The 17,893-nt window shown below is 38.6% G+C and overlaps 1 protein-coding gene across 1 annotated transcript in view; it reads right to left on the bottom strand.

The window, feature by feature from the left end:
* Positions 1 to 12,126: 12,126 nt before the first annotated feature.
* The window catches only part of EN1 (engrailed homeobox 1), a 9,671-nt gene continuing 3,904 nt past the window's right edge, over positions 12,127 to 17,893 (bottom strand). The window contains exon 2 of the mRNA XM_040440190.1: positions 12,127 to 12,640. Coding sequence (XP_040296124.1) covers positions 12,324 to 12,640 — 317 coding nt within the window. The 3' untranslated portion in view covers positions 12,127 to 12,323. The remainder of the gene's footprint in view (positions 12,641 to 17,893) is intronic.

Raw genomic sequence — 17,893 nt, 5'->3', positions numbered from 1 at the left:
ATGCAGGATTGCGTCCTGGCGGCGGCCCTGCTCTTCTGGGTGGACGCATATACGCGTCCTCTCGCGATAGCCGAGATTTCTTGTGAACGCGCGCACACAGGGGCGCGCGTTCACAGGATCGGAAGGTAAGCGAGTGGATCTCCAGCCTGCCAGCGGCGATCGTTCTCTGGCAGGCTGGAGATGCGTTTTTTTTTAACCCCTAACAGGTATATTAGACGCTGTTTTGATAACAGCGTCTAATATACCTGCTACCTGGTCCTCTGGTGGTCCCTTTTGTTTGGATCGACCACCAGAGGACACAGGCAGCTCAGTAAAGTAGCACCAAACACCACTACACTACACTACACCCCCCCTGTCACTTATTAACCCCTTATGAACCCCTGATCACCCCATATAGACTCCCTGATCACCCCCCTGTCATTGATCACCCCCCTGTCATTGATCACCCCCCTGTAAGGCTGCATTCAGATGTCCATATGTTTTTTACGGATCCACGGATACATGGATCGGATCCGCAAAACACATACGGACATCTGAATGGAGCCTTATAGGGGGGTAATCACCCCATATAGACTCCCTGATCACCCCCATGTCATTGATCACCCCCCTGTCATTGATCACCCCCCTGTAAGGCTGCATTCAGACATTTTTTTGGCCCAAGTTAGCGGAAATTATAATTTTTTTTCTTACAAAGTCTTATATTCCACTAACTTGTGTCAAAAAATAAAATCTCACATGAACTCACCATACCCCTCACGGAATCCAAATGCGTAAAAATTTTTAGACATTTATATTCCAGACTTCTTCTCACGCTTTAGGGCCCCTAGAATGCCAGGGCAGTATAAATACCCCACATGTGACCCCATTTCGGAAAGAAGACACCCCAAGGTATTCCGTGAGGGGCATATTGAGTCCATGAAAGATTGAAATTTTTGTCCCAAGTTAGCGGAAAGGGAGACTTTGTGAGAAAAAAAAATATATATCAATTTCCGCTAACTTGTGCCAAAAAAAAAAAAATTCTATGAACTCGCCATGCCCCTCATTGAATACCTTGGGGTGTCTTCTTTCCAAAATGGGGTCACATGTGGGGTATTTATACTGCCCTGTCATTCTAGGGGCCCTAAAGCGTGAGAAGAAGTCTGGGATCCAAATGTCTAAAAATGCCCTCATAAAAGGAATGTGGGCCCCTTTGCGCATCTAGGCTGCAAAAAAGGGTCACACATCTGGTATCGCCGTACTCAGGAGAAGTTGGGCAATGTGTTTTGGGGTGTCATTTTACATATACCCATGCTGGGTGAGATAAATATCTTGGTCAAATGCCAACTTTGTATAAAAAATGGGAAAAGTTGTCTTTTGCCGAGATATTTCTCTCACCCAGCATGAGTATATGTAAAAAGACACCCCAAAACACATTGCCCAACTTCTCCTGAATATGGCGATACCACATGTGTGACACTTTTTTGCAGCCTAGGTGGGCAAAGGGGCCCACATTCCAAAGAGCACCTTTCGGATTTCACAGGTCATTTACCTACTTACCACACATTAGGGCCCCTAGAATGCCAGGGCAGTATAACTACCCCACAAGTGACCCCATTTTGGAAAGAAGACACCCCAAGGTATTCGCTGATGGGCATAGTGAGTTCATAGAAGTTTTTATTTTTTGTCACAAGTTAGCGGAAAATAATGATTTTTTTTTTTTTTTTTTTTTTCCTTACAAAGTCTCATATTCCACTAACTTGTGACAAAAAATAAAAACTTCCATGAACTCACTATGCCCATCACGAAATACCTTGGGGTGTCTTCTTTCCAAAATGGGGTCACTTGTGGGGTAGTTATACTGCCCTGGCATTCTAGGGGCCGAATGCGTGAGAAGTGGTTTGAAATCAAAATCTGTAAAAAAAATGGCCGGTGAAATCCGAAAGGTGCTCTTTGGAATGTGGGCCCCTTTGCCCACCTAGGCTGCAAAAAAGTGTCACACATGTGGTATCTCCGTACTCAGGAGAAGTTGGGGAATGTGTTTTGGGGTGTCATTTTACATATACCCATGCTGGGTGAGATAAATATCTTGGTTAAATGCCAACTTTGTATAACAAAAAATGGGAAAAGTTGTCTTTTGCCAAGATATTTCTCTCACCCAGCATGGGTATATGTAAAATGACACCCCAAAACACATTGCCCAACTTCTCCTGAGTACGGAGATACCAGATGTGTGACACTTTTTTGCAGCCTAGGTGGGCAAAGGGGCCCACATTCCAAAGAGCACCTTTCGGATTTCACCGGCCATTTTTTACAGATTTTGATTTCAAACTACTTACCACACATTAGGGCCCCTAGAATGCCAGGGCAGTATAACTACCCCACAAGTGACCCCATTTTGGAAAGAAGACACCCCAAGGTATTCGCTGATGGGCATAGTGAGTTCATAGAAGTTTTTATTTTTTGTCACAAGTTAGTGGAATATGAGACTTTGTAAGAAAAAAAAAAATCATCATTTTCCGCTAACTTGTGACAAAAAATAAAAAGTTCTATGAACGCACTATGCCCATCAGCGAATACCTTAGGGCAGTGATGGCGAACCTTTTACAGACCGAGTGCCCAAACTGTAACCCAAAACCCACATATTTATCGCAAAGTGCCAACACCGCAATGTAACCAGAATACTACAGTCTAGTATAGTATATCTATCATTTAGCTATAATAGCCTGCCTACATTTAGTGCGCTGCTTGTGCTGTTTATAGCGCGCTGTGCGCTGATAAATGGCAGGAAGAGTCTAAGGAATATTGATACGGCTTAGACATTTTCAAGGGTGTGGGTGCCCACAGAGAGGGCTCTGAGTGCCGCCTCTAGCACCCGTGCCATAGGTTCGCCACCACTGCCTTAGGGTGTCTACTTTCCGAAATGGGGTCATTTGTGGGGTGTTTGTACTGTCTGGCCATTGTAGAACCTCAGGAAACATGACAGGTGCTCAGAAAGTCAGAGCTGCTTCAGAAAGCGGAAATTCACATTTTTGTACCATAGTTTGTAAACGCTATAACTTTTACCCAAACCATTTTTTTTTTACCCAAACATTTTTTTTTTATCAAAGACATGTAGAACAATAAATTGAGAGAAAAATTTATAAATGGATGTCTTTTTTTTTGCAAAATTTTACAACTGAAAGTGAAAAATGTCATTTTTTTGCAAAAAAATAGTTAAATTTCGATTAATAACAAAAAAAGTAAAAATGTCAGCAGCAATAAAATACCACCAAATGAAAGCTCAATTAGTGAGAAGAAAAGGAGGTAAAATTAATTTGGGTGGTAAGTTGCATGACCGAGCAATAAACGGTTAAAGTAGTGTAGGTCAGAAGTGTAAAAAGTGGCCTGGTCATTAAGGGTGTTTAAGCCATGGGGGCTGAGGTGGTTAAAGGGTTTTTTTTTACATTTTTTTTTTAATGAAAAAAATATGCGTGTTTGTATATTTTACACAGAAATAAAACCCTGTCAAACAAAATATAGATAAAACGAATGCCTAAATTTAAAAAAATGTGTGCATGTTTGTATATTTTACACACAAATTCCACTATACTATTGCTAAAACTAAAATATATATAAATATTATATATTTCTTACTTTTTTATGAATGAAAAAAGGGCGATGTACATAGTCTGCTGTACTATTGCTAAAACTAGCATATAGCTAGTGTATTGCTATAACTTTGATTTTTTTTTTTTTCTGTTTTCCTCTTTTTACTCGTTTTTTTTATTAATTATTATATTATTTTTTTTTACTAAATTAACCCTTCCTGCCACGGTCAGGGCAGGAAGGGGTTAATTCACAACCTACAGGCTCACAGTTCATTTTACAGCCAGAAGTGGGTCGCTCTTACACCAAGAAAAGTGCTCCTGCCGGATGTTACTTGTTTAATTTTTACACTGTAATGGATCCTTATAGCAAGGATCCATCGCAGCCAGACCACTCCTGCTGGTCTCATCACATCGTTATCTGACCACTGCTGTCTCATGCAGTGTGGCACAGTGGTCTGCAGATGGATAGGTCATAGTATCTGATCAGTGGGGGTCCGACACCCAGGACCTCTGCCTATGAGATGTTTGAGAAGGCAGTATTGCCACTGCCTTCTCTCAACTTTTCCTACGCCAGCGACCAGAGGTTGCACTACACTTTTTCCGGAAGAGTAAAAATACTCCTCTTACCACTTTTGAGGAGTATTTTAGCCGAGGAGGAGTACGAAAATGACAGTTATTCATATAACTAATCTGTTGAATCCACGAATCCCTCAAATCTTGCTGGATTTGTGGACTCGAATCCCGACGTTCGATAACGGGATTCGTTGTCGACGAATACAGTTATCGAAAAATCAGCCGATTCGTTGCTATGCGGGCGGGAGCAGGCGGTTTACTTTAACTTTAAATCAGCGCATCTTTATTACCTTACAATGAAGCTCCCCTCCATAATAGTGCCATCCACAGATCCCCCTCCCCATAACAGTGTCATCCACAGATCCCCTCCATAACAATGCCATCCACAGATCCCCCCATAACAGCACCATCCATAGATCCCCCCATAACAATGCCATCCACAGATTCCCCCATAACAGTGCCATCCACAGATCCCCCATAACAGCGTCATCCACAGATCCCCCATAACAGCGTCATCCACAGATCCCCCATAACAGCGTCATCCACAGATCCCCCATAACAGCGTCATCCACAGATCTCTCCCATAACAGTGTCATCCACAGATCCCCTCCATAACAATGCCATCCACAGATCCCCCCATAACAGCGCCATCCATAGATCCCCCATAACAGTGTCATCCACAGATCCCCCATAACAGCGCCATCCACAGATCCCCTCCATAACAGTGCCATCCACAGATCCCCCATAACAGTGTCATCCACAGATCCCCCATAACAGTGTCATCCACAGATCCCCCATAACAGTGTCCTCCACAGATCCCCCCATAACAGCGCCATCCACAGATCCCCAATAACAGCGCCATCCACAGATCCGCCATAACAGTGTCATCCACAGATCCCCCATAACCGTGTCATCCACAGATCCCCCATAATAGTGTATCATCCACAGATCACTTTGTTTCTTACACCGTTCACACATTTCTTATGCGCAGGATTAGTAGGATTTAAGATTCAAAAGATTCGATATATTCGAGCACCTTTTCGGATTCGGATTCGAAAAAAATTGGATTCGTCCCACCTCTAATATATATAATACGTAGAGCTACATAACATTAAGGGGTTGCTATTCATGAAAAGAAAATATTATTAGTCTCCTCTATAATGTCTTCAATTCAGAAATAGCTAATTTTGACCATTTTAAATTTATCTCTCAGAAGACTGAATCGCAACCTTTCATAAAGCACCAAATCTGTCACATAGGGATCGGAGTGGTAGATTGTGCAAAACAGGGACGTCTGGTCAATGTGGCATAGTAGCAGTGGGTGGCTTGGTGGCAGTGGGTGGGGTCTGGGACAAATGCAGAGGAGGCAGTTATAGGACAGTCTTGTATGCAATATATTGGATTGTTGCACAGTATAGTGTACTGTATAGTCCTCTCTGTGATCTCTGGACACTGGGCTCCATACATAAACCATACAGGAAAATAGAACTCTCAATGGCGCGGGGGTGGCGCGCGCTCCCCGCTTTCATAATAACTGAAAAGGAAGCTGCTGCTGCTGTGTTCAGCACGCAGGAGAAGAGGGGTGTGAGAGGATCGGCCAATGACACAGCAGCTCGCTGATACCTCACTAATAACAAAGCCGTGTATTGTCCGTACCTCTGGTATTGGAGCTGTGCTGCCTGTGCCGTTCACAGCGCTCCTGAATGGCTGTGAAATCATTGTGCGTATTCATATACATTAGATATTTTTTAGGGAGTAAAACTGCCTGTACAGGATCAGCTCTGCCACAAAGAAGTGAATGGGGATGAGCCGCGATACCAAGCACTGCCACTATACAATGTACGGTGCTGTGCTTGTTAGGCAGAGAGAAGGCCACAGTGCGGAAAGGAGCGCCGCTGATCGGCGGGGATCCTAGGTGTCACATACTGAAAAGCTATCCTGAAGATAGGTCATCCGTTCTAAAGTCTTGGAAATAGGCAACACAGAGAATGATTAGTAAAGGGGTTGCACCACACAAATATTCTACAGATTTCAAATCAGCACATGGATATGAAATCTTTTCTAAGCATCTCTATTGCATGTATATGAAAATGTAGCATAGCCACTGAGTTATTCAATAAAATGTGTGTATATTGCGCCACCTATGGTTTGGTTTTATTCTTATTTCTTTTTTCGGCTCACTGAGATGGACGCACATGCTCAGTTTCATCTTTCAACTGCTTCCTGCTAACTGGTTATTACATCTGATATTATACGGCTCCGTATTATTCACTATATATAACAGGTTATTACATCTGATATTATACAGCTCTGTATTATTCACTATATATAACCGGTTATTACATCTGATATTATACAGCTCCGTATTATTCACTATATATAACCGGTTATTACATCTGATATTATACGGCTCTGTATTATTCACTATATATAACCGGTTATTACATCTGATATTATACAGCTCTGTATTATTCACTATATATAACCGGTTATTACATCTGATATTATACGGCTCCGTATTATTCACTATATATAACCGGTTATTACATCTGATATTATACGTCTCCGTATTATTCACTATATATAACCGGTTATTACACCTGATATTATACAGCTCCGTATTATTCACTATATATAACCGGTTATTACATCTGATATTATACAGCTCCGTATTATTCACTATATATAACAGGTTATTACATCTGATATTATACAGCTCTGTATTATTCACTATATATAACAGGTTATTACATCTGATATTATACAGCTCCGTATTATTCACTATATATAACCGGTTATTACATCTGATATTATACGGCTCTGTATTATTCACTATATATAACCGGTTATTACATCTGATATTATACAGCTCTGTATTATTCACTATATATAACCGGTTATTACATCTGATATTATACAGCTCTGTATTATTCACTATATATAACCGGTTATTACATCTGATATTATACGGCTCCGTAATATTCACTATATATAACAGGTTATTACATCTGATATTATACGGCTCTGTATTATTCACTATATATAACAGGTTATTACATCTGATATTATACAGCTCTGTATTATTCACTATATATAACAGGTTATTACATCTGATATTATACAGCTCTGTATTATTCACTATATATAACAGGTTATTACATCTGATATTATACGGCTCTGTATTATTCACTATATATAACAGGTTATTACATCTGATATTATACAGCTCTGTATTATTCACTATATATAACAGGTTATTACATCTGATATTATACAGCTCTGTAATATTCACTATATATAACAGGTTATTACATCTGATATTATACAGCTCTGTATTATTCACTATATATAACCGGTTATTACCCCTGATATTATACAGCTCTGTATTATTCACTATATATAACAGGTTATTACATCTTATATTATACAGCTCTGTATTATTCACTATATATAACAGGTTATTACATCTGATATTATACGGCTCTGTATTATTCACTATATATAACAGGTTATTACATCTGATATTATACAGCTCTGTATTATTCACTATATATAACTGGTTATTACACCTGATATTATACAGCTCTGTATTATTCACTATATATAACCGGTTATTACATCTGATATTATACGGCTCTGTATTATTCACTATATATAACAGGTTATTACAGCTGATATTATACAGCTCTGTATTATTCACTATATATAACCGGTTATTACATCTGATATTATACAGCTCTGTATTATTCACTATATATAACCGGTTATTACATCTGATATTATACGTCTCCGTATTATTCACTATATATAACAGGTTATTACATCTGATATTATACAGCTTTGTATTATTCACTATATATAACCGGTTATTACATCTGATATTATACGTCTCCGTATTATTCACTATATATAACAGGTTATTACATCTGATATTATACAGCTCTGTATTATTCACTATATATAACAGGTTATTACACCTGATATTATACAGCTCTGTATTATTCACTATATATAACCGGTTATTACATCTGATATTATACAGCTCTGTATTATTCACTATATATAACAGGTTATTACATCTGATATTATACGGCTCTGTATTATTCACTATATATAACAGGTTATTACATCTGATATTATACAGCTCTGTAATATTCACTATATATAACAGGTTATTACATCTTATATTATACGGCTCTGTATTATTCACTATATATAACCGGTTATTACATCTGATATTATACAGCTCTGTATTATTCACTATATATAACCGGTTATTACATCTTATATTATACAGCTCTGTATTATTCACTATATATAACCGGTTATTACACCTGATATTATACAGCTCTGTAATATTCACTATATATAACAGGTTATTACATCTGATATTATACGTCTCCGTATTATTCACTATATATAACAGGTTATTACATCTGATATTATACAGCTCTGTATTATTCACTATATATAACAGGTTATTACATCTGATATTATACGTCTCCGTATTATTCACTATATATAACCGGTTATTACATCTGATATTATACAGCTCTGTAATATTCACTATATATAACAGGTTATTACATCTGATATTATACAGCTCTGTATTATTCACTATATATAACAGGTTATTACATCTGATTTTATACAGCTCTGTATTATTCACTATATATAACAGGTTATTACATCTGATATTATACGGCTCTGTATTATTCACTATATATAACAGGTTATTACATCTGATATTATACAGCTCTGTATTATTCACTATATATAACCGGTTATTACATCTGATATTATACAGCTCTGTATTATTCACTATATATAACCGGTTATTACATCTTATATTATACAGCTCTGTATTATTCACTATATATAACCGGTTATTACACCTGATATTATACAGCTCTGTAATATTCACTATATATAACAGGTTATTACATCTGATATTATACAGCTCTGTATTATTCACTATATATAACCGGTTATTACATCTGATATTATACGGCTCTGTAATATTCACTATATATAACAGGTTATTACATCTTATATTATACGGCTCTGTATTATTCACTATATATAACCGGTTATTACATCTGATATTTTACAGCTCTGTATTATTCACTATATATAACCGGTTATTACATCTTATATTATACAGCTCTGTATTATTCACTATATATAACCGGTTATTACACCTGATATTATACAGCTCTGTAATATTCACTATATATAACAGGTTATTACATCTGATATTATACGTCTCCGTATTATTCACTATATATAACAGGTTATTACATCTGATATTATACAGCTCTGTAATATTCACTATATATAACAGGTTATTACATCTGATATTATACAGCTCTGTATTATTCACTATATATAACAGGTTATTACATCTGATATTATACGGCTCTGTATTATTCACTATATATAACAGGTTATTACATCTGATATTATACGGCTCTGTATTATTCACTATATATAACAGGTTATTACATCTGATATTATACAGCTCTGTATTATTCACTATATATAACCGGTTATTACAGCTGATATTATACGGCTCCGTAATATTCACTATATATAACAGGTTATTACATCTGATATTATACGGCTCTGTATTATTCACTATATATAACAGGTTATTACATCTGATATTATACAGCTCTGTATTATTCACTATATATAACAGGTTATTACATCGGATATTATACAGCTCTGTATTATTCACTATATATAACTGGTTATTACATCTGATATTATACGGCTCCGTATTATTCACTATATATAACAGGTTATTACAGCTGATATTATACAGCTCTGTATTATTCACTATATATAACCGGTTATTACATCTGATATTATACAGCTCTGTATTATTCACTATATATAACAGGTTATTACAGCTGATATTATACAGCTCCGTATTATTCACTATATATAACAGGTTATTACAGCTGATATTATACAGCTCTGTATTATTCACTATATATAACCGGTTATTACATCTGATATTATACAGCTCTGTATTATTCACTATATATAACAGGTTATTACACCTGATATTATACAGCTCTGTATTATTCACTATATATAACAGGTTATTACACCTGATATTATACAGCTCTGTATTATTCACTATATATAACAGGTTATTACACCTGATATTATACGGCTCTGTATTATTCACTATATATAACAGGTTATTACATCTGATATTATACAGCTCTGTATTATTCACTATATATAACAGGTTATTACACCTGATATTATACAGCTCTGTATTATTCACTATATATAACAGGTTATTACATCTGATATTATACGGCTCCGTATTATTCACTATATATAACAGGTTATTACATCTGATATTATACAGCTCTGTATTATTCACTATATATAACAGGTTATTACATCTGATATTATACGGCTCTGTATTATTCACTATATATAACAGGTTATTACATCGGATATTATACAGCTCTGTATTATTCACTATATATAACCGGTTATTACATCTGATATTAGAGAGCTGTGCAATGTTTTTACTGAATATATAGTACATTTTTTCTGATGTGATATGGACATAACTGAATATCTTTATTGAACCATTAGAAATCTCAGTGTTCATTATTTTCATAAAATAATTACCATTTTGATTTCCCCATATTTTACTAATATCTACACACATGTAAAATGTACAAGAGATGTAACTGACCAAAAACCTCAAAAGAACAACTAAAACTGATGGAGGAGAAAACAAGGCAGTTGATGTGTGAAGGTGGCCTATAGCAGCATAAAGCCCCTACATCTCTGTACTCACTGTCCTTAATATGTGACTGAATAAACGCAACATTCATCATCATCGCGAGTGCCGGTCTTTTCTCCTTTATTGCAAGTATTGGGACGTCTCCCCACTGACTCGTGCACCGCGTCTATTCCAGCAGTGCCGACCCTTTTCTACATAAGATTGTACTCACTAATTGTCTTTAGAGCAGCAGATGACTCCACATAAAAGTGTATCCCACCACCCCCTCGTCAAATTGAGGGTGTAGAACATAAATCCACAGAAGAGTGCATCCCCCTTCTTCCAGGCATTAGTGGAGGTGCAGAGCATGACTGTAAAGACCCCCTCCCCCCGGCAAGAGTGTCGGTGCAGTGCATTACTCCACAGAAGAGTCTGAGCCCCCCGGCAGAAATTTTGGTGCAGTGGATGACTACAGAAGAGTCCGGCACCCTCCCCACGGCAGAAGTGTCGGTGCAGTGGATGACTACAGAAGAGTCCGGCACCCTCCCCACGGCAGAATCGTCCGTGCAGTGGGTGACTCTACCGAAGAGTCCAGCCCCCTCGGCAGAAGTGTGGGTGCACAGCCTGACTCTACAGAAGAGTCCGGCACCCTCCCCTCGGCATTTGTCGGTGCACAGCCTGACTCTACAAAAGAGTCCGGCACCCTCCCCCGGCACAAGTGTGGGTGCACAGCCTGACTCTGAAGAAGAGTCCGGCCCCCTCCCCCCAGCAGAAGTGTGGGTGCACAGCCTGACTCTACAGAAGAGTCCGGCCCCCTTCCCCATGCAGAATCGTCCGTGCAGTGGGTGACTCTACAGAAGAGTCCGGCCCCCTCCCCCCGGCAGAAGTGTGGGTGCAGTGTATGACTCTACAGAAGAGTCCGGCCCCCTCCCCCCAGCGGAAGTGTGGGTGCACAGCCTGACTCTACAGAAGAGTCTGGCCCCTTGTGCAGTGGGTGACTCTACAGAAGAGTCCGGCCCCCTCCCCCCGGCACAAGTGTGGGTGCACAGCCTGACTCTACAGAAGAGTCCGGCCCCCTCCCCCATGCAGAATCGTCCGTGCAGTGGGTGACTCTACAGAAGAGTCCGGCCCCCTCCCCCCGGCAGAAGTGTGGGTGCACAGCCTGACTCTACAGAAGAGTCCGGCCCCCTCCCCCCGGCAGACGTGAGAGCAGAGAGGATTGTCGTGGAGTATTAGCTTTATTAGAAAATAAATTACAGCCTCCGGTGAGCGCACAGACTCCGGTACAATCTCATCATAATAAAATCTTTGGCTTGAAAGGACAGTTCTGCGCCCTGAAGGAGGGAGGTGTGGGGCGTCCAGTCTCGGGTCCTTTCCCTCCTTACCTCAGCCTGGCACACTGTGCCGCCCCCTCCCCCATCGTCTCCCTAGTCACTGTCCTCCTTGTCCTGCACGGTGGTCGTGGAGTGGTTGTACAGACCCTGCGCCATCAGGTGCAGCGCCAGGCCGTTCTTTAAGCCGGTCGCTTTCTTGATCTTGGCCCGTTTGTTCTGGAACCAAATCTTGATCTGGGATTCGTTGAGGTTGAGCTCTTGGGCCAAGCTCTGGCGCCGCTGCTCCGAGATGTAGCGATTGGCCTGGAACTCGGCCTTCAGTCGCTGCAGCTGCTCCGCGGTGAACGCCGTGCGGGGCCGCTTGTCCTCCTTCTCGCTCTTCTTCTTCTTCAGCTTCCGAGTGCGGGGACCTGGAAAACACAGGGGGACAATAGGGGGGTCAAAAAAGGGGTCACTGATTAAAGGGGAACAGAAAAATAGAAGGAGGGGAGCACTGAAGAAAAGGAGGCTGCAAAAAAAGGAGGGGGGATGATTTAGGGGGAAATGCAACTGTTATTCTCATCCTCAGACAGTGTAGTCATCAGTATGGTGCTGTTGTGACGTCATCTGCATGATTATGATCTCATCATGAGTGCAGCACAAATCTGCATGAGCGGGTGATGCCCATCAATGCCCCACTATCATACATTGTGTGAATGGCACCTTGGTTATGTCCTAGGCAGGGTACAGACGCAGACAGTATATACTGCACAGACAGCAATGATGGCTGCGGGGCTCGCTTATTGCTGGGCTGTTCCCCAGGTGTTTAGAAATGGCTAAAACAAATCCGCTACAATGTATCACCGGGTGTTATCAAAATGTAATCCGCTACAATGTATCACCGGGTGTTATCAAATATAATCCGCTACAATGTATCACGGGGTGTTATCAAAATGTAATCCGCTACAATGTATCACAGATATAAAGACATAATACAGCGGTGTATAGAGATATATAATAGAGAGGTGTATACAGATATATAATAGAGCGGAGTATACAGATATATGATAGAGAGGTGTATAGAGATATATAATAGAGAGGTGTATACAGATATATAATAGAACATTATATACAGATATATAATAGAGCGGTGTATAGAGATATATAATAGAGCGGTGTATAGAGATATATAATAGAGAGGTGTATACAGATATATAATAGAGAGGTGTATACAGATATATAATAGAGCATTATATACAGATATATAATAGAGCGGTGTATAGAGATATATAATAGAGCGGTGTATACAGATATATGAGAGAGCGGTGTATACATCTATATAATAGAGCGGAGGATAGATATATATTAAATCGGTGTATACAGATATATAATAGAACGGTATATACAGATATATTATAGAGCGGAGGATACAGGTAAATAATAGAGCGGAGGATATAGGTATATAATAGAGCGGTGTATACAGGTATATAATAGAGAGGTGTATACAGAAATATAATAGAGCGGAGTATACAGATAAATAATAGAGCGGAGGATATAGGTATATAATAGAGCGGTGTATACAGGTATATAATAGATAGGTGTATACAGATATATATAATAGAGCGGTGTATACAGGTATATAATAGAGAGGTGTATACCGATATATAATGGATTGGTAAATACAGATATATATAATAGAGAGGTGTATACAGATATATAATGGAGCGGTGTATACAGATATATATAATAGAGCGGTGTATACAGGTATATAATAGAGAGGTGTATACAAATATATATAATAGAGCGGTGTATACAGGTATATAATAGAGAGGTGTATACAGATATATAATGGAGCGGTAAATACAGATATATATAATAGAGCGGTGTATACAGATATATAATGGAGCGGTGTATACAGATATATAATAGAGAGGTGTATACAGATATATAATATAGCGGTGTATACAGATATATAATAGAGCGGTGTATACAGATATATAATAGAGAGGTGTATACAGATATATAATATAGCGGTGTATACAGATATATAATAGAGAGGTGTATACAGATATATAATATAGCGGTGTATACAGATATATAAAACAGAAAGGTGTATACAGATATATAAAACAGAGCGGTGTATACAGATATATAATGGAGCGGTAAATACAGATATATAATAGAGCGGTGTATACAGATATATAATATAGCGGTGTATACAGATATATAAAACAGAGCGGTGTATACAGATATATAAAACAGAGCGGTGTATACAGATATATAAAACAGAAAGGTGTATACAGATATATAAAACAGAGCGGTGTATACAGATATATAAAACAGAGCGGTGTATACAGATATATAAAACAGAAAGGTGTATAGAGATATATAAAACAGAGCGGTGTGTACATATATATTATAAAGTGGTGTATACAGAGTACATACTATAATCCACAACACGTATACAGATACTGAACATGGGATTTATAACCGTTTGTGTTGAGCGCCTAGTAAAATAGTGAGAAGAGTAATAATCCTCCCGGTGATACTGTATATGATCGGGCAGATAATATTCTTGCAGTACAGATAGTGCCCGCTCTCCATTACATGGCGGCCTATTCGGTATATAATATATACATTTACTTAATGTGGAAAGTAAATGTTAAGTGTAAGACATGGTGTATGCGAGACTAGTCTGTGTACCCTGCGGCCGTGTGTGAACACAAGGCTGTGACGGCTCTGCCCCATACTATCTATATCTACACACACAAGGCCTCATTCCTGCTCTATGGCTCCGATATTCCGGGTGTTATTCTTAGTAAATGTCCGGCGGCTGCCAGGTCATGTACTAAAGAATATATGGTGCCGAGCTGCGTATACTCCATGTGTATAAGTAGCTAATTACAGAAAAAGCGCCACTACACGGCGCAGGTGTGTACAGTGTCCAGAATCTATTGTATGAGACATGTCTATCATATACACACAGTATAACACCCAGCATACACAGCACCCTACACCATGTACACACAGTATAACACCCAGCATACACAGCACCCTACACCATATACATACAGTATAACACCCAGCATACACAGCACCCTACACCATATACATACAGCATAATACCGAGCATACACAGCACCCTACACCATGTACACACAGTATAACACCCAGCATACACAGCACCCTACACCATGTACACACAGTATAACACCCAGCATACACAGCACCCTATACCATATACACACAGTATAACACCCAGCATACAGAGCACCCTACACCATGTACACACAGTATAACACCCAGCATACACAGCACCCTACACCATGTACATACAGTATAACACCCAGCATACACAGCACCCTACACCATATACATACAGCATAATACCGAGCATACACAGCACCCTACACCATGTACACACAGTATAACACCCAGCATACACAGCACCCTACACCATGTACACACAGTATAACACCCAGCATACACAGCACCCTACACCATGTACACACAGTATAACACCCAGCATACACAGCACCCTACACCATGTATATACAGTATAACACCCAGCATACACAGCACCCTACACCATATACACACAGTATAACACTCAGCATACACAGCACCCTACACCATGTATATACAGTATAACACCCAGCATACACAGCACCCTACACCATGTACATACAGTATAACACCCAGCATACACAGCACCCTACACCATGTACATACAGTATAACACCCAGCATACACAGCACCCTACACCATGTACATACAGTATAACACCCAGCATACACAGCACCCTACACCATGTACATACAGTATAATACCCAGCATACACAGCACCCTACACCATGTACATACAGTATAACACCCAGCATACACAGCACCCTACACCATGTACATATAGTATAACACCCAGCATACACAGCACCCTACACCATGTACATACAGTATAACACCCAGCATACACAGCACCCTACACCATGTACATACAGTATAACACCCAGCATACACAGCACCCTACACCATGTATATACAGTATAACACCCAGCATACACAGCACCCTACACCATGTACATACAGTATAACACCCAGCATACACAGCACCACATATCACGTCATATTAACCATTATAACACAGTCCGATGTTCCCTTATACTATGTGATTGTGACCAGCAAGGAATGTACTTTAAAGAAGAACTTTTCGTTGTGATTTATCGGTCTTTATGGAAATATCCAGATGCAGAATCTCTCCCCTATACATCGAGCCTGAAGAGCCGAGAATCAGGCGACGGCTAAAAGTGTCCGGCTTTATAGAGAGGATCCTTTATTTACCAATGTGTATATATATATATATATATAGGGATCTGTGCATTTAATGTATATGGGAGGAAAGACATGTAAAATAATTTGTCTTCTATATGTACATGTATAGAGAGAGAGGAGAATAGGAGTTTACAGTCTTCTGTACATGGACGGGAATAGACGTGGAATCATTTATATTTATAATAAAGCGGTGTATACAGATATATAATAGAGATGTGTATACAGATATATAATAGAGAGGTGTATACAGATATATAATAGAGAGGTGTATACAGATATATAATAGATAGAACGGTGTATACAGATATATAATAGAGAGGTGTATACAGATATATGATAGAGCGGTGTATACAGATATATAATAGATAGAACGGTGTATACAGATATATAATAAAGCGGTGTATACAGATATATAATAGAGAGGTGTATACAGATATATAATAGAGCGGTGAAAACAGATATATAATGGAGCGGTGTATACAGATATATATATAAAAGAGCGGTGTATACAGGTATATAATAGAGAGGTGTATACAGATATATATAATAGAGCGGTGTATACAGGTATATAATAGAGAGGTGTATACAGGTATATATAATAGAGCGGTGTATACAGGTATATAATAGAGAGGTGTATACAGATATATAATGGAGCGGTAAATACAGATATATAATGGAGCGGTGTATAGAGATATATAATAGAGCGGTGTATACAGATATATAATAGAGCGGTGTATAGAGATATATAATAGAGCGGTGTATAGAGATATATAATAGAGAGGTGTATACAGATATATAATAGAGAGGTGTATACAGATATATAATAGAGAGGTGTATACAGATATATAATAGAGAGGTGTATACAGATATATAATAGAGAGGTGTATACAGATATATAATAGAGAGGTGTATACAGATATATAATAGAGAGGTGTATACAGATATATAATAGATAGAACGGTGTATACAGATATATAATAGAGAGGTGTATACAGATATATAATAGAGAGGTGTATACAGATATATAATAGAGAGGTGTATACAGATATATGATAGAGCGGTGTATACAGATATATAATAAAGCGGTGTATACAGATATATAATAGAGAGGTGTATAGAGATATATAATAGAGGTGTATACAGATATATAATATAGCGGTGTATACAGATATATAAAACAGAAAGGTGTATACAGATATATATAATAGAGCGGTGTATACAGGTATATAATAGAGAGGTGTATAGAGATATATAATGGAGCGGTAAATACAGATATATAATAGAGAGGTGTATACAGATATATAATATAGCGGTGTATACAGATATATAATAGAGAGGTGTATACAGATATATAA

This window comes from Bufo bufo, chromosome 7, assembly GCF_905171765.1.
Source record: "Bufo bufo chromosome 7, aBufBuf1.1, whole genome shotgun sequence".
In the NCBI taxonomy this organism is placed as follows: Eukaryota; Metazoa; Chordata; class Amphibia; order Anura; family Bufonidae; genus Bufo; species Bufo bufo.
This window is presented reverse-complemented; position numbering and strand designations above follow the sequence as displayed.